Source organism: Aythya ferina (genome assembly GCF_964211825.1).
Source record: "Aythya ferina genome assembly, chromosome: 1".
Classification (NCBI taxonomy): Eukaryota; Metazoa; Chordata; class Aves; order Anseriformes; family Anatidae; genus Aythya; species Aythya ferina.
In genome coordinates, this window is record NC_140296.1 from 143,814,886 (window position 1) to 143,840,741 (window position 25,856).

The following is a 25,856-nucleotide window of genomic DNA, read 5'->3' on the forward strand; positions in this document are numbered from 1 at the left end:
TTTGTTCGCAGCCCCGCAGCTGCTGCCCGCTGAGTCTGCCTCTTCTCTGCGGGCAGCAGGGCCCTCCCTCACCCTGCCTTCCTCAGCTCTCCTTCTCTTACTGTTTATTTTGTGCCTGCACTGGCTTCCCACCTTCTTTTCATTATTTTTGAAAAATGTATTTGACATCTTCAATAATCACTCAGTACTCCCGCTTATCTTGCCCCCCTTCCTCATCTCTGCCTGGGTTCCTGCTTAGGGGAGCTGCTGGGATCGGCCAGGGCTGCTGCAGGTGCAGGTGCAGAACACTGCAGCTCCGGGAGGCACAGGACAGCCAGCCCTTACTTTACGCACAGGGCTGCGTCTTGGCAGAGGATGAAGAGCAGAAAAGTTAATCTTCCCTAGCACTGCTGGATTGCTTGCGAATGTTAAAATATAAATCTGGGCTCTTCCCAGGTCTGAGAGTTTGGCATTGCCCATGCTGAGTCAAAGTTAGAAGCTGCAAACCTAAGATCCCAACAAAGAACAAGGCAGCATAGTTAATACCTAGCCCTGTTGGTGAGCTGCACTTACCTGTATGGATCTGCTTAAAAGCAGAACAACCTCTACAAATTTCCCCAGCCTTTCCATTGCAGGCATGGAGGAGTTTAGGACTGCCATAATACGCCGTTCAGCTCAGCAAGGCTAAAGCATGCACTTGGCTTTACACACTCATGTAATTCCACATCATTTAGTCATCGTTAAGTCACTTCTGAAGGTTTTATTGACTCAGATTGGCATGCTCAGAAGTTGGATAGAGTCCTTTCAAGCCAGTCTTACGTTGCCACAGCTTGAGGAAAGCTACGTCAGGCCCGTTCTGTAATGCCTTTATCAGGTGCAGGGAACAACCAAGATACTTCATTTTCTTGGTTTTGCCCCAGGGGTTCATTTTGTACTTCTACAAAACAAGCTTAGTTTTTGTTATAAATACGAACACACTGGAGCTCTGTGTCCTTACGTTGGGCTCGACCTTGTTCTTGGCATCCCTTTCGCATTTTGTCTCTTTATTTTATTTTATGACAATCTGCTATTGAACACATGTTGTGAATTTACTTAGAGATTTGAGAGAGAACAAACACTCTTCTGTCTTATCAATATTTTTTTTCTCTTGTTTTAATGTGTTTTGCATTTCTGTTTCTTTGCTGCTTGCGTTAGGAACACCCTTGGAAAACTCTCCTTTTGCTGTACATACCTCACCCTTGTATCAGTTCTAACCCCAGAGCCAGGCAAAGCACGGTAGGTAGGTGTTCAGACAGCTTTGGTCCCTGCCAGCTGTTTGTCTTTGTGCATTTCATGCATTTTTAATTGTGCACACTTCTGTTTGTCCACAGCCCGGTGCTTTCTTGAAGAAAGCATGGCCTTTGCTCGGTTTACAGCTATCCACTTCTTCACAAGCAAAATCCTGTTTCATAACAGCCCTTCTGTAAGTTGAGTGCTGGTTATCCCACAGAACCATGTTTTAATAAATGCTATTTACATTTTTCAGGGTAGCTAGAGGGGTTTGGTTTTAATTAGCTGAGTAAGAGAGCCATGAGTGATTATACAGCCACAAACAGAGCTGCTGCCATCATCTCCCAGCTTCTTACCCATGGCTCCTGTGCCAACAGAGCTAAAACAAGGAAAAAATAGCTCAGGCTCTTGGAGACGAGCATTTTTTGAAAGATGGGAAGGGGGGAAATTGATGAAGATGTTACCGTGTGTGTTGAGCCTGCAGTACTCGATAGTTTTTCTGTACCTGATTAATTGCCTAAGCCAGAGGCAGAGAGGCTCTTCCAGATTTGGGAAGTGTGAAGGGAGTGCGAGCCCTCCTGCCATCCTCCCCTGGGCAATGCTCTGGAATCAGGGAGGTTCTTGTATGGAGACGCTGCCTGCTGGGAGCTATTTCAGTGAACTACAGGCTCCTTCCTTTTCCATCCTCCTGCTGCAAAGCGCAGCTTCCTTCTCCTTGTCTTCCCAACCCTCTTACTCTGCACAGCAGTCAGCATCACTCAGAGTGCCCCTGCTAATGAAACCTGACAGAAACGAGGTCCAAGGGGAAGAGGGCATCTCAGGGTGACTGGAGGAGGAACCTCAGCCCAGGGCATTGCCAGCAACGTGGCCAGCTTCAACTGTGGTCGAGTGGGGCAAGGCATTAAGCTTGCAGCGCTTGGGAAAACTTGCTAGCAGCCTGGCATCATTTTGGGATCACAACTTCCCTGCACTCCGAATGTGTGCAGGAGCTGGTCCTGTTGCAAGCCGGTTGAACCTCCAATGCCTTCCAGTGCTCTGGGATACTGGGCTGGGTGGGATCTACCCAGGGCATCCTGCAGCTAGCGGTAATACCATGCACACTGCTCGCTGCCCAGAGCCAAGACTGCAGAAGTCCATCACTGCCCATCTCCCGCCTGCCAGACACCAGGTACTGCCACTACTCTCTTACAGCCTATTGCAACCAAAGAGGTGAACACAAGGCTTTTAAATACCTTAATTACCACGAGCCTGGCCCTTCACACAGAGATGAGCTCATCTAGAAGCAAACTTACGCATGAGTGGGACTGGCTTCATAAACATCATGTCTTGAAAGCAGCAACAAGAGTCTTTTTACTATTTTCCCAAGAGAGTTGCTTCTCTTCTGGGCACAAAGTAATAAACAGGTCAGCAGACTACAGTGCTCGTGAATGCCTTTCTAAACTCGTCAGCTTTAGGAACTCCCACTGCCTTCAGCAAGGCCAAGATAAAACAGCCGTGGTGGATCACCTCGTATTTGCACCTCCTAGGACACACATTTGAGTTACAGACCAACAAGTTCATGCTTCTTCTGTTCTTTTTCATTCCTCCCATCTCGGCACTGCGTCAGTTAAATGCATGTGACTAAGCCTGGAGCAGCTATCCCTCACCCATCACAGCTACACACAGTACCCCCGTCTAGCACAAATTCATGCTGACAGCTGAAATTCTAACAGCTCCTATTCAGGGGATGAATCCATCAGCTTCTCTGGTTTGCAGGTTTTTTCCTAGTTCCCTCGTGTTCCTGTTACCATGAATGGAAATCTTCTTCCACAGCTTTAAGAACACGAAAGCTGGTAGAGCCAGTGGGTGGTGTTTCCACTTAAGTTCCCAGTTTTGTTAAAAGTCATTTTTACATAGGCAGGGGGGGAATGTCCTGCGCACCACACCCACTTTCAGCCAGCTTCATGCTATTTATACAGGCAGGAACCACAGGCCATCTGCAAGAGGTTTAGGGCTCAGACAAGCCAATGGCCTCACTAATTCCAGGCTGGTGGGTTCATGCTACGTGGTCTCATTTAGAGCACGTCCTGTTTCCCTCACTGGGTAATGACAGTTAAAAGGTTGTGAGGGTGCAAGCAGGTGAAGTTAATTCAGGCGAGACCCCTGGTCAGGAGAAAGGGACTAAAGAGGTTATCCAGGAGTTCTCAGCTACTTCAAGTACGGGAGCACTGTCTTTGAGCTGGCATCCCTATTCATTTGGAATTAGTTCCATGCCTTTTAGGAAATAAAAATAAAAACAATCTGACCATGACAAATCTCAGTTTTACTGACCATTTCTGACTGCTGCTGGAAGTCTCTTGCTAGCACTGGGGATGTCTTCCACCACGCTTTGTCTGGCGTTGTCGATGAGCTATTTGGTCTTGCAACGAGGAGGGACAAGCTGTGGGGCAGAGAGGGGACAGCATGAACTCCACATAGCTACACAAGGAGGTCTCCCGTATCATTCTCCTACTTTGAGCTAGACCAAAGAAGCTTAAGCTTGCAGGCATCCCCATCACCTCCACACAAGCATAACTACTTCTTGGTCTGGACAGTTCAGCCTGTCCCAGCAGCCACAGTTTCTGGAGTAGAATGAGCCATGGCTGTGCCTCCAAGAAGAGCTTTGGGCTTGTGATGAAAAGCTCTTGCAAAGCATCTGTTCCTCCCAGCCTTTTGGTAGGGAATCTGTTGACATCTTCAGAAAACAGCCAGGTGAGTACTTATATCCACTTCTGTAGCACTTAATCACATTAAGGTAGGTTTTCCCACCTAAGGCCAACAGAAGGAGCCCTTCTCTTCCCTCTGGCTGCAGAGGCAGCGTAAGGAAAACTCCTTCCCTTGGCTCAAAGCAGCCTTTGAGGAAACCTCTTGTTGAAAGCAGGAGGATGCCAGGGTTGCACAGCACCAAATCCTGCATCTAGCTGCTACTGAGGGAGGAGTTTAATTTTAGGTTAGGCTTGTATCAGCTGGCTATGGGTGCAGGGGAGAATCTAGTGCTGGAACAGGAGGAACACTATCTTACAGATGGCTTGATTACTTATATGAGAGTAAATGGTGTGAATACTTGAGCTTCTCTGACATAAACCACAATTATTTTACATGTGTGGATCCCATTGAATCAATTATTGAATGATACCAAGGTCGCCATTTGATTACTCAGCAATGAGGGGCTTTACAGCAATGATGTTTGGAAAAATATACTGTGGATATTGGGGAAGTAGGGGGCTGCCTTTTCTTCTTTTTCCCCTCCCTTTGATACAAATGTGTTCTTGGTTAAATAATAAAATTGTTTGATTGGTCACATCACCTTCTGACAGAAGATTTTCCGAGGAGCTGAGATGCCCTGCAAGGTCTGTGGAGAATACAGATGGGCCCATTAAAGTGTCAACCCTCCCTGCAGAGCTTCTTGCCAGTGACAAATCAGCTCCACGGTGGCTCAGGCAGAGACTTTACTTTAAGCAGGCACTGCACGGCAGGCCTGCACAGAAATTTTTCCCAGTCCCTTCACATCCTGCGCTGAGCTCAAACCACCTTATAACGATGCATCTGACGGAGGAGCTGAAGGGAAAACACAAACGCCAGCGATGCCGTGCTCCCTGACGGCAGTGACAGGAGTTCGGTCTCTGAGCTGCTGGGGTGGCAGACAGGGAAGTGACTTTGCTCCTAACTTGAGCACAATTTGTCCCTGTGAGCTTACCTGAAGCGCTGGAAAGGAGCAGACAAGACCAGTGAGCTGCTTTGACTCCTACCCACGCGAGTTTTCTCTTACGGTTTTATTCCCCTTACCCTTTGCAGAAAACACTGCAGTGCTCCCAGACGCCCCACGGGCAGTGAGCAGGAAGGAAGCTGTTTGCACTTCCTCCTCCTCCTCACAAGCTCACTGGTGCTGCACTTCAAATATTTACTTTTACCTTTAAGAAGTCAGACCCCACTACCTCCGATTTTCACACACAAGCCTAACACACGTAGCAAGGAAGTTTATTAGGTCCTCCTACTGAATCTTGACAAGCAGCTCTATGGATTGTCTTCACATTGATGGGATCCTGTAATTTTGGTAAGCTGCTATTGATAAACAGTGGAATCGCTGAATGATGCATTTGAGGTTTTTTTTTTTTTTTTTACATATATAGTCTCAGGCTCTGAGATTTTCAGTCCTGAGATTGCTTGCTTTTTCAAAACCAAGAGTTAAAATGAGTCAGCCAACATTCCCCACCTGATGCACGCACAGCGCACACACAGCTGCAGGTAACCACGTTTCAGCTGAGCAGTTTTCCAAAAATTCTCTTATTTTTGCCAAATCCAGCAGTCAGGGCTGGGAGGCACTGGGCAGGGGGAGTTTCTGAAAACCCAGCCTAACTTCTAAAAGCCTTTCATTACGGAGCAGGGCATCTCACCAGCAGCACCCACCCCATCAACCTCTTCTCTCTCAGCATCTCTCACCACGGTATATGCTAATATGCTAACCCAAGGACTGGGGGCAGGAGTTTCACTCCAGCTTCTTGACCCTGCCTGCAAGTACCAGAGCAACCCAGGCACAGAGAGGAAAGGTTCAGACCAGCCCTCAGCTTGTAACTCAGCTCTTTCAGTTCCCCTGCAAGGAGAAAGCGACACCAACCGTTATTCTCACAGTTTTATTTGTAAAGGACATAGCATGAAAAGCTGTATTTCAATGTACTTCAAAACCTGAAAAACCCATGTCAGTTCGTGATATGTATGTTAAAGTGCTTGATAGAACAATACTTTTACTAACGTCGTCTTGAAAATAATCCAGTTCTTATTCAGTTAGTAATAATGTAAAGACAAAATATACTTAATGGAGACATTTAAGGGTCATTTGAAGCTATACAGGGCACATTTGTACATTTCAAGTGAAACACAAAATACTTCCCCAGAAGATGCGCACCTTCATTTATTTGATTGAAAGAAGGAATTTTCTCAGCTACATCTTCACACAACTATTCTAAAAAGACAATTTTGAACAATGATATCTAATTACACATGCCAACCCAGAATAAACGTGAGTAGATTTTGCACTAAACAGAATCGTATTCGCTTCCGAGAATTGTAAATACAGGTTTTGTACACAGCGAGGCGTTGGATTCTCTGACTCCTTCCAGTCACCGTGCTGGATGTTAGTGGAACAGAACGAGGCAAACTCTGACATTTGCAAACAGGTACTGAGTAGGATTGTAGGCTATAGTTTTTTTAAGAGCAGATGCCAGGGAGCTTTGGTCTTTCCCCTGATTCCCTTTCTCAACCAATGAAGGTGCTTTAACACTGAAGTATAAACTGTGTTAGCTTAGATGGGTTTCTCACCATTCGAGTGGGCAGAATGACTTCTGTAAACCTTACAGAAAAAGCCTCACAGTTTCCAATAAACAAGAGTATTCTACGGGGAAAAAAAAAAAACTTACATGAAAGAATAAAAATTCACTATAAAGATCCGTACTCCCAAGGTTGTCAAATACCTAGTCTTCTAGGAACCAGAGGCACTCGGCTGTGCCCCTTTAGATATATCTCGGGGTGCTTTATTGCCTACACAGAAATATTAGACATACATCATTTTTATCGTATTATTGTTAATCTGATGCAAAACCTGACAAAAAACAAACAAGTCAACACTTGCTAAAAAAGCTGACGTGAAATCGTGTCCAAGGTAAGTGCTAAACGCTCCTTAATGTAGTTTGAAATAGGGGAAGTCCCTGTTTTGAATTTTCAATTTTCTCAGGTTTTGACTCATTTTAACTTAAGAAAGACTTCGTGTACTTATTGCCCTCATCAGCGTGCATGGTTTATTCATCCATGGATGACCTTTAGAGGTGCTCATGTTTCTACTTTATCCTGCTCGCACTTAACCCGTGCCGTGTTGGGTGAATGCTGTGACTGCTGAAGTCATGAATACTGCTTTGCGAACCGTGCAGCAGTAAATTTGGAGAAGTATCCAGCTAAAGAACGCAGATGCTGCTGCAACGAAATCCAGGGACTAAAGAGGCTGTTATTTCAGCAAAATGAAAGCCACTTAGGCTGGGCGTGAAAAAATTATGTACAGCAATTATTAGACATAAAATGCCTGAGTTGTAATAGAAATCAAAACATCGCCCAAGCAGTCATTACCAAACAATGCTGCCACATGGCTTCTGGTGCTAAATGTATAATTTGTTGATAGAGTTAAGTAGCAGGGAAACATTTTCAATTGCTGCTTAAGGGTTATCATGCATCTTCTGCAGACTTCAAGCAGGCTCGTCTGGCCACTCAGAAAACCTCAACACCCCAAATTTCACCATTCTGGAAACGTAAGAGAGACGTCACACAGCCGTGGGCTCTGGGTACTAACTCATGACACCATTCACAGCCCTAATGTTAGTTACTCACCACCCACAGAAGTGTCACAGCAACGCTGCCTACAGTATTTGGGATGAGTTTAGTCAGTTTAAGGAAGTACAAGCACAGGAGGGAGGAACAGTTATTAAAAGCTGAAACTCCCATTAAAATCAACAACTCCCTGACTCCTTTAACGTCTTAAAGATAAAATAAAATAAAATAAAATAAAATAAAATAAAATAAAATAAAATAAAATAAAATACCCACAAAACAAACAAACAAAAAGCTACCCTCACCCTTCTATAACATAACACTCTCCCTTCCACTGAAATGGAGTCACACGGAGAGTTTTCTTCTGGCCAGGAATATGATGTGAAACTTCAACACCAAAATGAGCGCTGCTCCAAGAACTGGACAGCAGAAGGACCACAGGAAAGTAGAGAAGTTTGACAGGGGTCAAGCGAGACAGCAAACCTGATTTTCATTCTCTTTCCTTTTCCTTTTCCCTCTCTCCACCCTCACTCCTCCACCACGTGCACACCATGCCGAGACCTGGCACGCCACAGCCCGTCATTCCGCAGCCTCTCCTGACACGTGGGGTGCCGTGCACTCGCAGTGCCAGGCGGGGCCCTTCCCAAGCCACAGCTGAGGGCTCTCGCTGTGAGACAGCCACAGAAATCCACTGACGAAACGGCCGAGATCAAAGGGAACGAACATGTTAGAGCAGACACCTGTATTTAAAGTAGCCTGCAAGAACTAAAAACAGATGAAGTTTACTATGCCCTCAGACACTTACAACTCCCATCTACGAGAAAGGAAAATGCCCTCTGTATTAGCTGCGTGGTAGCCACACGACTATTTTAATGTAATCTTGTTAAATTTTGAGCACAGAGGATTTCAGTTGCTCCCAGTTCCTCAAGACCCATAGCTATACACGCAGACGGTATTACTAACGCCTTAACTGGAAAGAATGTAGGAGGATCCTCAAAATACCAGCTTTTTTCCCCTTTTGCTTCATTCCCTTTTTTGTACCTGGATAGTTAAAAAGAAAAGTAAAACTCAGAGATCCTGCACTTCTTGGAATGCTCATTCTGCGGGATAAAGGAAGACTAGTGACCTGACAGCACTTCGAGACCAGCTGAGATAGTTCAGTAGCACAGCAACGTCGGTGTTTGTGGCTCTACAGCAATGATTCTTCTCAAGTACAGCAAGAATTTGGTACAAGCCAAATTCCTCAAAACGATGGGGGGCAGGAGGGAAGTAATAAGCAATCCACAACACAAACAGGCAGGGGGTGAGGGGAATCACCAAACTACTATAGACAGGTGAGGGACACAGTGAGCAAACCAAGCAAGCCATCGCTCCCCATCTCCGGCCACAGCAGCAGCACTCAAACAGGTCCCAGGCTCCGGGGCTCAGCAGCCCACCTCTCCAGTGTTTAAGCATTTCAGCTCCTGTCTCCCCTTCTGGAGGTCAACAGAAGTGACACAAAAGACTTTATGGAAAAAAAAAAAAGTCAAAAAAAAAAAGACAACAACTTCTGTGCATGGAAAGGGCTGGGGCTCTGAACAAACAAAAAACAAAGGGAGACCACGTACAGGAGGGTAAACAGCGTACACGTACAACATTTCCAAGAGTGAGACAATCACAATGGCTACATAAGGATATTTGCTGTATTCGTTTGCGATACCTGAAAAAAGCCCTGCTGAGTTTGCGCTGTATTTACATGTTGATTGGCTTCTTCCTTGCAAGCAAGTAGCGGCGTCCCTTCCCACCTCGGTCCTTCCCTCCCCCAGCCCTTCCCCTGGGTTTCAGCTACTCACAGTCAGAACAAGAACATTCAGTCTAAGAAAATTTTCTTAGAGTAATATAATTTCTTAAAGAAGATAGCATATTTACACACATCTAGACACATGAAAATACTCTATTTTATACTAAATTTCTGTTTCAAATAAACTACAATACTGCATCTGAGCTCTCTGCAGCTTTAGAAGACAGTCCCAGTGGGGCACAAACCGGGCTTCCCACTCCCGCTTCTCCCGGCAGCTCTGCCTCGCAGTGGTGCGCTGCCGTCGCGTTCAAGTCCTGACAGGTCTCCAATTGTGGTTTGCTTGCTCGGGAAAGGAATAATGAAGTTCTCAGCAAAGCCATGTTAAACATCCACTCCTTTAATGAGAGATCCTTCTAGGACGATGTTGAAATCTTGCAATGTCTGTAGGACTCGGATAAGGGAGTTGACAGTCATGCGGTCCCGTAGGAGAGCGTTCTCCTCGTACATCCTCGTGATGGGCGGGCACTCTGCCAGTAAGGGGATCCACTGAGGCAGCAAGTGGTCCCTGCAAAGGGGTGAAAGGAGTTAGTGTAGCACGAAGTACAACAGATCTCAAGCTGAAATTCTTATCCAAGAACAGAACCCAGAATATGCGGTCTCTTTTTGGGGTGATGCATGTTGTTGGCACATAAAAGCTTCCTGTGTAACAATAATCCTCGTAAAAGCTTCCTGTGTAATAACTGTCCACTTTATTAGTAAAATGTAAGTACCTGTCTGTACTGTAGGAATGCAAATAGAAAGGTAAGTGGAAAACTGGACAATTGGCTTTGAAAGAATTCAGTAACATTTTCAGATCAGGAAAAGGAAAAATAAAACTCAGAAAAAAAAAAAAAAAACAAAAAACACAACAGCAGATGCTTTTCCAGTTGGTTTTCAGTGTATCCAGGTATTTATTTCCAACTCCCCCCTAAAATAAACCGAGTCCCTCTCCTCTCCACAAGTGCAAGACAGGAGGCAGCCTGTGTGGAAAGAAAGATTCATCTAGAACAGCTTTGCTAAAATTATAATAGACACCCCCTTTTCATAGGCAAAGTGATTCAATGAGGATTTAGAAATGTGCCAACTCTTGTAAAGAAACTCTGCGTTCCCAAAGCCTGCACTTCATCAAAGATACAGCTTCAAGACAGATTTCATACATATGACTGTCAAGCTAACAGCTATTAAAAAAGCTAAAAACATTCTTAGAGGTTTAGACACTAGCCATGTATTATTAGTGCTTCTTTGCTGCAATTTTTTGTCTACTATTAAGGCCGCCTAACAGAGGTGCTGGATATAGAAGGTATGAGATGTCTTAAAATGGAAAAATAAGGGTGGTAGTAACAGCGTGAAATGTCTAGCACAAGAGAAGGCATGTAATGAGGAGCAGGTAGGTACCTTGTCCCCAGGCAAACCAGAATTTGGAATTTGCCATCCTTTCCAATGTTCCTTGGAGCTGTATTGATGGCATTCACATAATGGCAGAAGGTTTTGCATGAAGATCTCTGAAGCAAAAGAGCCTCTTCATTGTCTCCAATCTGGTCACTGGTTTCAAAATAGGCAACGGCTTTCTCTGCAGCAGGGAGAAAAGTCAGAACCTGGTGAGCAGAAGTGCTTCAGTGCAGCTCAGAATTACAAAAGGGAGTCCTTAAACAACCTGGCAGGAGATATCGAACAGTTTGTATGTAGATTCCTCGCTCTGGAGACAATAGGTAGGTGATGATCTCCCCCTCTGCTGCAGGGCCTGGTCAGCAGACAGGCTGATGTACAATGCACACATCTAAATCAAGGAGCCCCCCCGGAGTGTCTGTCAATGGCTTCATTGTAGTGATACCATCAGCTTTCATTTTTCACATTTTCTGAGTAAGTACTTAGACTTAAGGCTAAGAATCTCAACTTGTGAACATGTTTTAAGGGAAGAAGTAAGCCTTAAATTACTGCAACAACTGCCTACAAATACACATCACCAGAAGACCAACCAGTGCAGTGCTTAGGATAGTCCTCAAACAACTGGAAACCTAACCCTTTCACTCCCTGCCCTTTACTTACTTTCCTCCCAGCATCAGCTGACACTCTACATCTTTCCGGGCAGGAAAACAGTTGTTTGAACCTTCATCTATAAATACATGACTAGAATTTGAAATGCTCTTAAATTCTGCACAGATTCTACTTTATGTGGAGTTCCATATTTCTCATCTTCCATCCTGTTTCTCATTCACTTTAAGCAACCTGCAGCAGGTGCAAGGGAGGAAAAAAATGACACCCTAGCTGAAAAGAATCCCAGGCCTGTGCATAAGTAGCCATTTCACCCTCATCTTTCTTCTCCTTTGGCCTCCAATTCACACACCAGCTTACCTATGAAATCCCAGATGAAGACATTCTTATGAAAAATGCGAGCGGATTTGAACCCATGGTGGAAGACCTGCTCCAGTGCCGCGACCAGACCGTTCTCCCCACACAACAGAATGGTAAGGCTCCCTCTCTGTGGGAAAGAGGGAGTCTGTAAGAACACCTCGTCTTGTTCATATGCCACCAGGCTTCAAATCTAAAGGTTAACAGTCTCCACTACTCAATTTCTGTTTATAAACATATTGACATGCATTGCAGACACCAGGCAGGTAAGTAGGAAGTACCTCTTTCTCTGGCTTGTGAAAATGTTTCACGATATTGTTCACGGCTTCTCCAATTCCCTCTTGGATCTGCCCTGCATTAGGCTCTGTGAAATGGCAGAAAGCACACTAGCTGAAGATACCAACTTTAAAACATTCATCAAATTGTCACAATGACAGAGCTTGAACTACAGGAATTATTCGGTATCTTTAACAGGGAAGAGTTCAGGGAGTCATTTCTCTTGAGTAAACATGAGCCTTAATTATAAGCAACTGACGAGCAATCCTGGAATAGTCAAATAAATTGCCCTACTTAAAAATGCACAACCCAAGGAGCTGGCTTGATAAATATTTTATTTGAGTTAATCACATCTTGCCCATCACAGAGTACAGCAACCCTCTGGTGAAGAGACAATGAAGGATTGTAGACAAGTCGTTTGGCTCGCTTCTGTGCAACTCAGGCCAGAAAACCCTGCACCCATGAATTCCTTACTTGCACCCACAAGGTATTTTTGAGCCACAAGTATCTGTTCTAGGCCCACGTCTAGTCATTGTAACACTGTGAGGAAACAGATGCTTCCGAAAGTCATTTCAGTGTTAAAAATGTATGCCCTGTTCCTGCTCTGAATCTGTTTAGCTGTACACTTCTGCTGCTGAAGCATGCCATGCTTCCACCTGCTACCTTTTCATCTTACTATGCAGGTACCTACAAGAAAGTGATCTAGTCCCTCACTCATTTTCTGATTAAAACAGATTGAACTTTTAAAAGCTCATTGTAAGCAGATATTTTCCAGACTTTTTGTATTATTTTCCAGACATTTGTATTATTCTTCTATTAGTCCTTTCTAATTTTTCATACATATATATATATACATATACATATATATATGTATACACATATACATATATATATGTATATGTATATATATAGCCATGAACTTGTCCTACGATTGCTATTTTGGAAGCATAGAGTAACTCAGAATTATTTTAACACTTGATGACCTCCAGTCTTTGGCAGGTCTAAACCAGAGTCTTCTGTAGCTCAACACATAAATGGATTTTTGGGCCCTAGTGTTCTCAGACCCAAGGAAATGCTCTGGAAGTAGCTCTGGTGGCCACTCCTCCAGCTAATACGGGCTCATATATGTGAAGAGCTGCAGGGGTCCCATGACAATTTTAAATTGCTGCCTTTCTATTGGAGGCTAATGTTTCCTTGCTTGACATTTCAGCAGTCATGTCCTCTAATTTTACCGGAGTTAGACAGATTTATGAATGTGATCCACTCTGTGCTCACCTGTATGCAGGAGAGGAGAATGCCTCACACGGCCTTTACAGCCCTGTGCCCTGTTGTAGCCAGGTGCCTTTACTCACAACAGCTAATGTGAGGGACATGAATCTGATGTCCCCGTGGCTCCCTCTGGAGACAGACTCCTCCAGAAAGCAGGTCTCAGCACCCACATCAAGCTCTGAACTGCCCTCCTGAGAAGCCTGTCTACTCCCTGACTGCAGAGAGGGCCAGGAAGCTGAGCAGCATCAGCTCCTGTAAATTCTGCTGCTGTCTCCTCCCCCATCCTGTATCTCCATGCTCCAAGGACAGAAGTTATCCTCTCTCAACTGGCAAATGGGGACATTGAAAGAGGCAACATTCACCATCACAGAGCGAGCTGCAGACACAGGAACAGGGGCAGATAAAACTCATAAGCTTGGGGCTGTTCCTCTGCACCAAGCCTTGCTTCAGAAGGAGCTCTCCTGTTCACAGAAGCTTTATTTCTGCCTCTGCCCCCTTCTCTAGAGCCCTGGGGATGAAGGAAAGGACTTACTGGTGCTCTTTCCTGTGAGAGAAGTGATGCTCAGCCGCCGAGCTGTGGTAGGAGACTTCTGCTGGGGCGGGGTACGGCACTGCTTTCCCAGCTCTTCGTCGGACGTGGAGGACACCAGCTCTCCAATAAGTATTCGCTCCAAGCTGCCGTCGTCAACGCCCTTTCCCAGCCATCGCCCGCAGGGAAACCTGCCAGGCACCCAGCACAAGCACAGGTCAGTCACACAGCTGGCTTCATCTCAAAGCTAGAGTCAGCACCCATACACACTGCCAACAGACAGGAAGTAGCAGCCAAAAACTCTTCCCAGTGTAGAGTTCAGCAGGCAGCCTCCACTGCACCGCAACTCAAAAGACCAAAGCAGAAAACTACATTCACCTTCATCCTTAGGGAGAAGGAAAATATGCAAAGGTAGCATGAAAGCACAGGACAACAGAAAGCGCTATACGCTTATTTAAGTGGCCACATGTAGATTTCTGCGGGGTTATTTTTCAGTTGCACCCACACCTGATACCCAGTCTTTAAAAATATTATGATGATCAACAATTACATCCTCATGCAGAGTTTCCACCCAACTGAAGCTGTGACTTTTCCTCATATCCAAACCCCAGCTGCTGTTCCTATACTTTTGACCCCATCCTCAGTCCTGATAAACTTCGTGCACGTGTCCATACTACCAGTTTTTGTACCCATGTCTGCCCACTTCTCTCCATACTCTGTGCCCAACCCTGAGCTGTGGAGCTCACCTCTCTGAGTTATAATTTTCAAAGTCCACAGTCAGGAAAAGAATTAAGTTTGCTTAGCCAGATGGTTTGCAAAAACCAAGTATGAGTTAGGAGATTTTTTCTATACAGGAGATATGTACTCAACGGATTAAGTAATCATTGTAACCTTTTATTTAATTGTAATTGAAGTTTCTGTACATTTGTTATATGACTTATGACATTCAAATGCTTTATAAACAAAACAAAACAACAAGAAAAGCAAAAACTTAAAGATCTGCCCTAATCTGTCATTCCAGCTCACGGGGTTTAAAGACTTCACTTGTGCACAATTTTACCATGCTGCTTTGAATGAAGAGATTTAATTATTAGACATAAACATTTGAATCACTTCAAAAGCATCCATACTGTCCGTCCTGTTTTAGAGAGATGTAAAGAAAATCCTACATTCAAGCGTCATTTAATATTTATCATATTTTTTGGCTTAATCTAGAGCTTCTGAAATGAGAGATCCGGGGGTGGGGAGACCTACCCAACCCTATCTGGTACCCAAATCTACCCGCACTGCTCCATCGTAGTTTTGCCCAGTTGAGGAGATGAACACCTTGCTTTTTCTAGATTAATCAGTAGACATTTCAGATGACGACAATTAAAACTTGTTGCTTACTTGTATGTGTGTCCTGTTATTTCATTTCTGACCATGACACAATCAACCAGCCACTTGGCTAGCAGCCCTGAGTTGTCATGACCAATCTGAACAGTTGTCAGCTTTCCTAAATTCTGGCACTGAAACAAACAACAGTTTTAAATTAATTTAAAACAAAACAAACAAACAAAAAAGGCAACCCTCCCCCCAACACATGTGGTCTCAAATATATGTTTTTATTCAATTTCCTTTGACTTCTGTAGCAAGTATTTTCAACCAAACATGAGAAATGTTTTGAAAAGCAGAATAATTATTGTTTCAGAGTAAAATGGGAGAAAAGAAATATCTTGAAATAAAAATCATTAAAAGCTTATGAAGAGATTATGTTCTTTGTTGTGAGAACTCGCTCTGAATAATTCTGAGAAGTGTTAATTAGAAATTTCTGAGCTATGGTGATAAAAAGATGTACCTTTGTAGAAGAAATAGACCTTCAGAGCAAACAGCCTCCCAAAATTGCATTTTGAGCACACTGACCTTTGCTTTAGTGGAACTGCTCCACACTATGAAGCAGCCCCTAGATCTTCTGTTATTTTCGAAAATCAACTTGCTCATTGTTGAGCAAGACAAAAATCACTTGCATGAGATGCTTAAGATCACAAAGAAACAGAACAAGGAAAACAAGGGACTGTGAATTCCAGTGCAATATGTAATTGTAGGTGGGGCTGGCAGCAACATCTATTAATGTCACCTAAGCACTTCCCTTACAAGACCTTGGTTTTCATTGCTTCTGCCAAACAAGCAGCTTGGGCTGACATTTTCCATAGTGGGTGGCTACCCAAGCTGATATTTTAGGAAAACTTCAGTCAGAAGAGTATTCCAGAACTGTATTACTATAGTCCTGAGAAATGTCCGCTGTTTTGCTTGTTAGAAGCCTGGAGAGCTTTTCTACAAAATACTGATGTCTGAATGAGAGGCGTGCACCGTATTAGGAAAATAGCTTGTCTAACAAAATTCACTTATATTTGGGCAAAGGACTATTTATTTTTATTTTTAAACGCACAATTGTTGCTTAAGGTGAGACTGCACAGGCACAATAGGCACAACTTCAATTTTAGTGTTATTCCTATGTAATCACTCCTTAGTGGATATGGTAAAGCCTGGAACTACAGGAGCCCAACGGGGCTTTCCTTGCAGCCACCAGCTGCTTTGGGGTGGCACCAAGCCAACTTGTAATTGATGGGCAGGAAGGCAGAGGGAAGCACTGGTAAGTCAAATGCCAAGAGAAAACCACAGTAAGCAGACAGAAATGTGCCCAGTGGGGATGGGAACTCTACAGTTTGCTGGTGGTAGCACCTGTGGCTGGGAAGTTGAAAAGCACAGGGCTTAGACTGGCTGGTTGGAAGGAATGCAGCAATGTCAGACAAGGAGTGGGAGGAGAGGAAATTTGGGACTGGCCAGAGCCGAAACTGTCTGAAAGGACCAGGGTGGTGTTAAGTGGGAAGACAGTTTGAAAGAAGGTAAAAAATAAATAAATAAAAAAAATAAAAAAGGAAGTGTGGAGTCAGAAGAGAGCCCAGAAAAGGAAAATTAGGATTGATGGCAAGGAGATTTGGAAGGGAATGAGATGTAGCGATAGATTAACGGTGAGAAGAGGAGCCCTGGGCTGGGACAGGGACAGCAGTGAAGCCTGTGATTAAAAGTGGTAAGTGCTTGAGGGAAACTTTCTTTGAGCACAGGGTGGACAGGCAGCACTGTTTTCCCGATTTTGAGTTTATAACTACCTTGAAAACCTGAAATACGGTGTTCTCAAGACAATAAAACCTCACCAAGTTTTTGGGGGAGTATGTTTCAAATTGGCAGGTAAAATGGCATGGGTGTGCACTCACCTCAAATGTCATTTCTAGGAGGTTTTTAGGAATCTGCATTACGCCTGTGTCTCCCAGCTCTCCCGAAACACAGATCCACGGGTTTGATGTGGTTATTGCATTGCTCAGTTTTTTGATGGGGATTATCACTGACCTATACGGGATCACTGAGAACGGGGAGGGAGGAAAAAATAAGTTAGTCGTGACCTCCTTTTCCCCTCAAAGCATGCAATTTCTGGGGTAAACCACGGTGCTCCCTCGAAGGCATGACCTTGCTGCAGGTGCCAGAAGCACGGCGAGGGGCAGGTACCCCCTCCCTGCTCCCCACAGAAGGCGTGCCAGGAGGGGCACGGCAGCCCCCAGGCTGGGAAAGCTGCCTCGCAGCGCCCCTCTGGGGCGGTTTCCCCCGGCATTAATTCCTTATTGTAGCCGATCTGAGAGGGCAGCCCTCGGCAGCGGCTCCTGAAAGCTCCCTGCCTCCGCCGGGAGGTGCCCGAGGGCAGAGCGCGGCCTGGCGGCATGGCGCCACATGGCGGGACATGGCGGGGCCGCGCGGGGGTGCTGCAGGCCCGCTCAGCCAGCAGCCCGCCAGGCTCGGGGGCGCTGAGGGGATTTTTAGGGGGAGCCCCAAGTGCTGACGGCATGGCCGGGGTCTCAGATCTCTGCGAACATCCCCCCAGCGTTATAACCGTTATTCCTACTACTGCTATAATGTTCTTAACCCTGCGCCACCCATACGTACTTCAGACACCGACCCCATTTCGATACGGCTCGGATATTCCACACTAACACTACAGGGCTCTCCTTCCTTATGTTTCCCAAGCTGCCTTTTTGTCTCTAGGAGCCAAGCCAGCCTTTTCACTTTTAGTGTGGAAAACAATGATATCACGCTCAAAAACCCAAAGCAAAACACCACCCCGCATTCCTAGCGCTTGCCCCAGCTGCCAGGCTGAATGCCCTGGGGAAGCAAGGTAATCAAGGATGAGTAAATCCCTTCGTGTGGGGATTTATTTCTTTAACAGGAGAAAAAGTAGAACGAGTGAACGAGAAAGGCATGTAAAACTCGGTTCACTTCACACTAAATGAAAGCTAAAGGCTGCTAAGGTGAATCCAAATAATCAGGTCATCCCATGGGGGGCAGCTTTTCTTGGCGTTGCTCAGTGCTAGAGAGAAAGATTCATTTTGGGGTTTTGATCCAATCTCTGCTCTCATTCTTACAGGAAGGGAAGGGAGGGGGAATCTTTGGGCATTTAAGGAAAGAAAGGAAGAAATATAAAATATACAGCAGAGCACAAAGTGCTTTGTATTTCATCCTCCGAGACCTCCATCATTTTCACAGTCTGCAGAGAGGAGGTTGGGGGTGTACATTTAGTGAATGCCAGAAAGAAGCAGTAGGATGGAGAGGACTTGCCTGGGAGGGAAGATGAAAGAGACTATACAACTCAGAGAGGAAAACCAAGTGCAGCAGCACTCTGCTGATTACTCTCCTTTGTGCAGTGCTCTTATCCTGAACACTCCCCCACAACCTTGCTCTCCAGCTGGTTTCCCACAGCAACATCCAGCACTAAGGTTTCCAGATAAGGACTCAGTTACTCAGACACTGGCAACAGCAGCAGCCCCTCTCACAAATCCTGACAGCAACAATTTTTTATTCAGAGGGAAAAAAAATGATTCTCCAACTCACCGATTGTGGTGAAGACGCTTGTGAAGCAAAAGTAATCCACAGCATTCAGTGAGAGAAGGTGGTATAGAAACTGCTCCCGTTCTTCCTCACAGCGCAGGAAAGCATAACGCTTGTAAAGTTTCCTAGTAGAAACAAACACATTGCTGTCTTGTCGAAAAAGCACCAAGTTAAGTGATCTTCACGGGATGTGTGAAAAGTGAGATTCCCCAGCTGATACAAGCTGTTAGAAAACCATCGAGGGCATTTAATCCTGGTGCTACACGTATTTTAGAGACCTCTCTGAGCTCCATGGTGCCATAGCAAGGCTACTGAGCTCATTTCATTAAAGGATCAGTTTTCGTTTTGCTGCAAAGCACAGATGTAAACTAGAGCCACTCATAACAGCAGATCTGTGCCAACACACAGCAACCCCATTTAAGTCTGCTCAGGCTTTCCCACCATTATCTTCCATGGGATGTATCTTCCCACCATTGAATAGCCTTGCCTAATGAAGGCTAATCAATGATCCATAATCCAGCAGAGAAAACTAAACAGGAGGCATCAGACTATTTAACCAAGCAGCAACAGCAACTTTGCTGCCACTCTGAGTTCTCCAAACCAAGTGTACATCACCAGTTGCCCAGAGCAGTGCAAAGGCACACCAGGAATTAACCTGGCACCACTCAGAGAAAGCATGCTGCTTGTGGCTCTGCCTGCAGGTAGCAGTCTCCCAGTAAACTGCTAACACAGACAGAGGTAAATGAAACTTCAGGGAAAGCCAGGTCTGCCACTATATCTTTGGCTGATCACCCAAGAGGCTACTGTCTCCTCTTTCTTCTCATTAGCATATTTGGGTATTTATTAGTTTCCAGCATAATCATGCGCATAGCTCATTACAGAGCCAGTTCTGCCAAAAACTCCATGCAATAGCTTGGATGTTTTCTCTTCATAATTTTTTTTTTTCTCCTAAACATCTCTTTGAGAGAACAGTCAGGAAACATCTACGCAGGCAGATCCCTAAGTGCCTGTGCTTGCAAAAGGAGGCAGCGCTGGGGGGAGCTGCTAAGTGGCTGGGAGGGCTGGCCTCCAGCCCAGCTCAGCTGCAGTCAGGACGTGCGCCTGCATTCAGCTGAAGTCAATGTTAACACAGGACCGCTGTAAAAAAAAACAAAACACTGCTGCTTCATTTGCACAAGTTATAAGGATTGTGGGGCTGTGAAGTGGCTTGGATCAATGCACTGACCCAAAACCTAATGTTTCCTTCCTGAAAATTAGTTTTCCAGGCGGATGAGCAGACTCCTGCCCTGCTGGGTGGGCAGTAGCTCCTCCACCAGCCCCTTCAGTCCCTTCTGGCTGGAAGCCACTGAACCCAGACGAGGCACCTGGCTGTGCCCTGAGCCTGCAGAGCCCCTTTGGCACACCAATGAGGCAGATGTGAAAGTGAAGCTTTGAGAACAAGAGCCAACTTACTTGGCAAGTGGCTGGTTGGAAAGCAGCTGCTTCAGGTGCTGAGACAAAAGCTTCTTCTCCAGAGAAAGCCTTATCCAGGCTCGGGCTCGCCCCACATCTGTCTTTATCTCACTCATGTTCTGAACATGCCTGAAATGGATGGGAAAAAATAATAATAAAAATAAGTGAATCATAAAAATCCTACAAGCTTCAAATAGCAGCATCCAGTGTGAGGCAGCAGCTGGACTGGAAACTGTCTCTTGATATTAGATGCTGCAGGGTAAACAGAGCCAAATCCCATCCGCTCCCCTGCGTGTGACAAGTGCAACAGAAGTTCATGTGATTACTTACACGTAAGCACAAAAACCTGTCTGAAAATCAAGAGAAAGAGCCTCCAACATGGCCCTACAGAGCCCCACACCCTCCAGCATGGCACAGAGACCTCTGTCAACCCCAGGCTGGCCTGGGGACAGGGGCAGCCCCTCCTGGGCACAGCAGGTTGTGTTGCAAACACTCTACAGAGCACATCAGCTGCTCTGCATCCCACTTGCTTAGCCAAGGTGAGCAGGGGTAGATGCCCTGGGGTATCTACCTGCCTGGGGTAGATGTCCCTACAGACATTGCTTATGATGTAGGAAGAAAACCAAACCAAACCAGCCACCTATGAGACCCATTTATACTACAGTAGCTCCCTAAAGCTGCTGACAAACAGGTATGTCTGGGAGGGCAGCGGACAGTACACGTCTTAAGAGTCTCTCCAAACCACAGTCTAGTCTGAAGGCAGTGCTAACAAACCCATGAATGGCAGCAGCAATAGGAAATCTGAGAAAAAAAAAGAGGATTATTAGAGAAAACAGTGACAGGCAGAATCACATTTTCAGGGATGTAAGAGGTCCTCGTGTAAGTGGTAATCTGAATGCCATGTGCAAAGTCTGTAGGAAAGCAAAACTGTAATACTGGGGCTTTTTTTCTGTGGTTTTGCCTTTTTTTAAAAAACAAAACAAAACCAAAAACAAAACAAAACAAAAACTTCCTATATTTCAGTTTGGAGAATGCCAGAAGCTCCAGTTTGAGAGCACCAGGAGCCTTAGAAGAGGAAGAGAACTGCCATGGCAGATTGAAGCCGCTTCCCCAAACCCCCCACTTAGTTAAATAAAACGCAAGAAAAATGACTAACAGTTCCCAGCAGGGGAAAGAAAGGGCTGCAATTTCTTAATTTTCACGCAGCTTGCATATTAAGTGCACAGGCAATTCAGCCCTCCAAACCTTTGTGGCAGGCTCCACGTAGCATTGGCTGAGTTTGAGCTGATCTTTGTTGCCATCATCTTTTACAGCCCCCTGCGCATCGCTGCGTGTTAGGGAATGTGGCAAGATTTACTCCAAAGAAAATCCAGCAAAGTCATGCTGTGACTGATGCTTTCTGTGTTGACTAGTATGGTCTCACTGTCTCGTGTTTTTCCCCATCTGCTATACCCAAACACGTGCTTTGCGTTATATTTAGACCCTGCATTATTTGAGAAAAACACTCTCTTGTTTATAGAGCTTCAAGCATAATAGGACTAGGGCCTTAGGAGCAAATTTGCAAAGCACAACCTAGTGCTGTCCAGAAATACTTGTTTGCTCTGAACAAGTGAGGAGGATGCCAGGCATAGCTCATCAGCCCTCGGCACTGCTCTCTGCTAGGCTAACCTGCCCCAAGCCTCAAAACACAGATGGACCTTTGCAATCCAAGCAGAGGTGTCTGCATCACACAAAACCTAGGTTAGTGCAAATTCCTTTAAAAAACAGATTTATTATTATTCTTATTTTCCAATAAAAGAAGCTTCCTCCCGTTTCCTAACGTGACACATGGATGGATGTGTCAGAGGCCTGCTCTTTGATGGACAGGTGAGGAGCACGAACTCTCAATGTCCTGTAAAACAAAACCAGAAGGGCACAATATGCTCACATACAAGTCCTTGCCCTTTGTAAGCAAGCTCACGAGCCTCCCTCTTTTAGCAGAGATGCCTACCAGCTGAATCACCACAGAGATCCTCGCTCCTGGCACTGGCAAGCCCTTTGTGAAACATCCCCCTTCTTGGCTCTGAGCATGGCAGCCAGCACTAGACCTTGCAGCGCAGACAGCTGGGCACGTGGTCAGGAGTCCTTGAGAAGCAGGACGTGCACTTCACTCAACTACACAGTGCTGAGATGCTCTCTTCAGACATTTCTTGCCTTTTGGGATGGGAAGATCAAAGCACAGAACATCTCTCTCCCTCTCCACTCTCCCTGACTTGGCTTAAATTACACCTAATACGAAACACTAAGTAGAATATGTTATTTCACTGTGAGTGGATTCACACGCAGACTCAACTGTATTCCATGCGTGCTCTATCCCCCTTTATTACCTGTTTCTGCTTGAGACCAGATTGGCATAAATCACGCATTTGGGACAGATCAGGATCTGCAACCATGCAGCTTGGCAGAAGCATTAAGAAGATTCAGTGATCCATCTTGGTGTCAGCAGAAGCAGCGTGTGGCAGAACAGAACATTCAGGAACGCAGATTTATTTCGTTCTCACTGGTGACGGTCAGAACAGCTCTATTTTTATCAGTGACCTCAGTGTAAGCCCTGTGTGCTCACCGCTGCACAGCAAACTCTTTTTTGTCAGAGTCCTGAACGGCAATTTCAGTGCAATTCCCCGGGTTGGGACTTGCTTTCTAATCCCATTAGCAATAAAGAAAAATCTACTTTCCCTGCTGGATGTGAGCCTGGGGTACGGCGAGACATTGCCTCTGCAAATAGCTGTGCTGCCAGGAGAGGTTACAGCTGCTCAGCATCACCACGCCACCGAGGACAGTGCGAATGCTCCCGATCCCCATGCAGCCAGAAGAGAGCTGTATTTAGCTGGTACCGTTCAGGACTTTGATAACCCAGCCTGTTCCGACTGCAGCAGGTTACGAAGCACTTCTGTGGGTGCAGCACCCAGGGCTCGCACCCCAGGCTGGACCCTGCTTGTGGGAGGGGTGGCACGGCCAGACCCAAAAGCTGGTCACAAGGAAGGGCTTGCCTGAAGGGAAGGACTCAAAACCAGAGCCCAGCTGGACCAAAGATGTTGGGTCCATGCAAGAAGCAAAATAAACGTCTTGAGCATTTTCTGTACCACATCTAAGATGCATGGTTTTGTGAGGGAGGCAGAGGACACACAGCATTACCTACAGCACAGGCTTATCACAGATACAAGAGCGTGACTGTGATTCAGCCCTGCTGTTTAAGTTGTTTACACAACCTTGCATGAGCCATCAAAAACAAGCTGTGCTTAAGGCAACATTTAATCCTCTCACCATTCATTCAGTTAGCACCACAACCCCGGCAATTTAACAATTACCCATCCTTCCAGCTTCAGCATAAATGTGTGTGTATGCAAACAAATATTAGCCAGCATTCCTTCCAAGCAGGAGAAAGGATGCCACGAGAATATGCATGACAAATTCAACTCACCATCTGCCTGGTGTTTTGTGTGACCAGACATGTTTGTGTACACCCATGAATACCCAAGATACCACAAAAAGTAGTATTCTGCCTCTGTACCTTGAAAAGCAGTGGAAGCAATCCTGTGACTCAAGCAGCAGAGCTCAGGTTCGTGCTGGACTTCCATTAGGGAGCTTAGCAAGTGCATGGAAGATGAAATGCACGCACTGGTGAGCACTACTGGGAATCTCCCAGTGTGCAAGTTTCCGCTCCAGCTCCTCCTTCACCCTTTCCTGCCACTGACCTGCTACGAGCCATCAGCCCCACAGGACATGGTTAAGTAAATAGCTGCCATGTCCCATGAGAAGGATGCTAAAATGGCAGACACATGTTCAAAAAGCCCCTCTGACATTATACTCCTAATTACACTGCATGCATTCTTCCTCTTGTTCCCTTGTAATGGCGCATCGTTTCAGCCCTACATGGCACGTTGTATTCTTCAAACACAGAGTGCAAGATCCTTAAACCAGAAAACGTAAAACAAGATAGGTGCACCCCGCAGGTGGGAAGAACAGTCATTCTCTTTCAGAAAAACCTGACTAATCTATGTGATCCCACATCAGAACAAAACGATCGGTAATAACACACACGGTAAAATCACATCACTGTAATCATAGATAGCTCACAAAAACATTGATTAATCTTAATTATGCCTTCTTTTTACATGGAAGAAGGATGTGGCATTACAAGAAACAATGCTCACATTCCCTCACACTTTAAATTGCTTGCAGCTCTTTACAGAGGAGCGTTATTGCATTATTTCTGCCCTCTTTTCTATGGCACTTCTACCCCACTGAAGTGCTTGGTTGTGGCAAGTGAAGTGTCAAAGCAGTAACGTGACCTGGCTTGATCATGGAGATGCCCTCAGGAACAACTGTCTGGTGCTGTCACATCAGCTTCCACCCCTTCTTATTCTGTAATCCTTCAGGTTCCCCAAAAACGCTTCATGAAACGCTCTCCAAAGCCAGGTCTCCTACAGAGCACCTGCCCTTACTTCATGTTCCAGCTTAGACTCGCCTAAATACTAGGCTCATGTACATTTCTACATTTGTACATTTATTACTATTGGTCATAAAATGCTAATTGAAAAAGGGAACATTGCTCAGACACTGCAAGCAGATTTTTATGTCCCTTTGTTTCACGTATCAACCATATTTACTTGGTCAATAATTTAAAGCAAACAAAAAGAAACAAACTCAATGTACCAAGGGATTCAATATTCAACATATCTCTCGTTTGTAGAAACTGGCTTTACTGCTAGAAGAGACCCCCTGGAGAAGAAAAAAACAAAACCCAAGTAGAACTTGGTGCATTTTTCATTGTCTTTTACCTAAAATAAGTAAACATGCAAAAAGTTTTGTAACAGAAAAAGGTAATGGTCTAGATTTCAATGCAGGCTGAGGAGAAGCTTTAATTCTACTTAACCTTTGTAAACCCAAAGGTAGTGAAGATCTTTACATTATTTACATTAAAACCACAATGAATGCTTTAGGAATCAAATTATATACCTCATATCTTGTATCAGGGAAACCCTCAAAGTAGGCAAAATAATTCCTGTATCAGACTTCCGTCTTTCTGGTCCAACAGCAACTACAGTGGAGAAAATACATGAAGTTAATACAAAATTATAGTAGTGGTCTGCAATGTGTTTGTTTTACGTAATGCTGAAAACAATCTTAAGTCACTGGTAACTGCAACATCTCTGTTCATTAGCATTATCACTATCCTGGAAATGTGGAAGCAGACAAAAGAAAAAATACTTATTACATTACCTATTTCTTAACTCAGCAATTAACTTGGGGATTTAAAAAGCTTCCTTTTTCATATGTGAAATAAATTAATATAAATCTATACAGTGGTGAGTTGAGTTTTATTAGTAGTACGTTATATGGGAAACTCACAACTGAGAAGGATGTGATAAAATTAAGCTACAGTAGCACATAAGATGCAAAGAATGCCATGCATTTCTGTACTCCTCTGATCAAACTGCTTTGTGGTGACACATTTTGTTCTCAGGAATTTGTGCCTGCCAGCCAGATTGCTTAGCACATTACTCAGTGAAGTTTACTAAAAACTCTTTTGATGAGTGGGACTAGTTCATCCATCGATGCATCCTTGAGGACCAATCATGAAGTTGCCCTCTGCAGAACGTGAAGATTTCCAGAGTCCTTGAAAGATGA

The 25,856-nt window shown here is 45.0% G+C and overlaps 1 protein-coding gene across 6 annotated transcripts in view; it reads right to left on the reverse strand.

The window, feature by feature from the left end:
* Positions 1-5,883: 5,883 nt before the first annotated feature.
* DENND5B (DENN domain containing 5B) overlaps positions 5,884-25,856 on the reverse strand; it is a 110,039-nt gene continuing 90,066 nt past the window's right edge. For all 6 annotated transcript variants that reach the window (XM_084535855.1, XM_084535856.1, XM_084535857.1 and 3 more), the window contains 10 exons: positions 25,185-25,266; positions 20,187-20,315; positions 18,738-18,859; positions 17,075-17,220; positions 15,210-15,328; positions 13,824-14,011; positions 12,028-12,110; positions 11,750-11,876; positions 10,793-10,967; positions 5,884-9,923 (listed from right to left, as the gene is read on the reverse strand). In XM_084535855.1, coding sequence (XP_084391981.1) covers positions 9,740-9,923; positions 10,793-10,967; positions 11,750-11,876; positions 12,028-12,110; positions 13,824-14,011; positions 15,210-15,328; positions 17,075-17,220; positions 18,738-18,859; positions 20,187-20,315; positions 25,185-25,266 — 1,355 coding nt within the window. In that variant the 3' untranslated portion in view covers positions 5,884-9,739. The remainder of the gene's footprint in view (positions 9,924-10,792; positions 10,968-11,749; positions 11,877-12,027; positions 12,111-13,823; positions 14,012-15,209; positions 15,329-17,074; positions 17,221-18,737; positions 18,860-20,186; positions 20,316-25,184; positions 25,267-25,856) is intronic.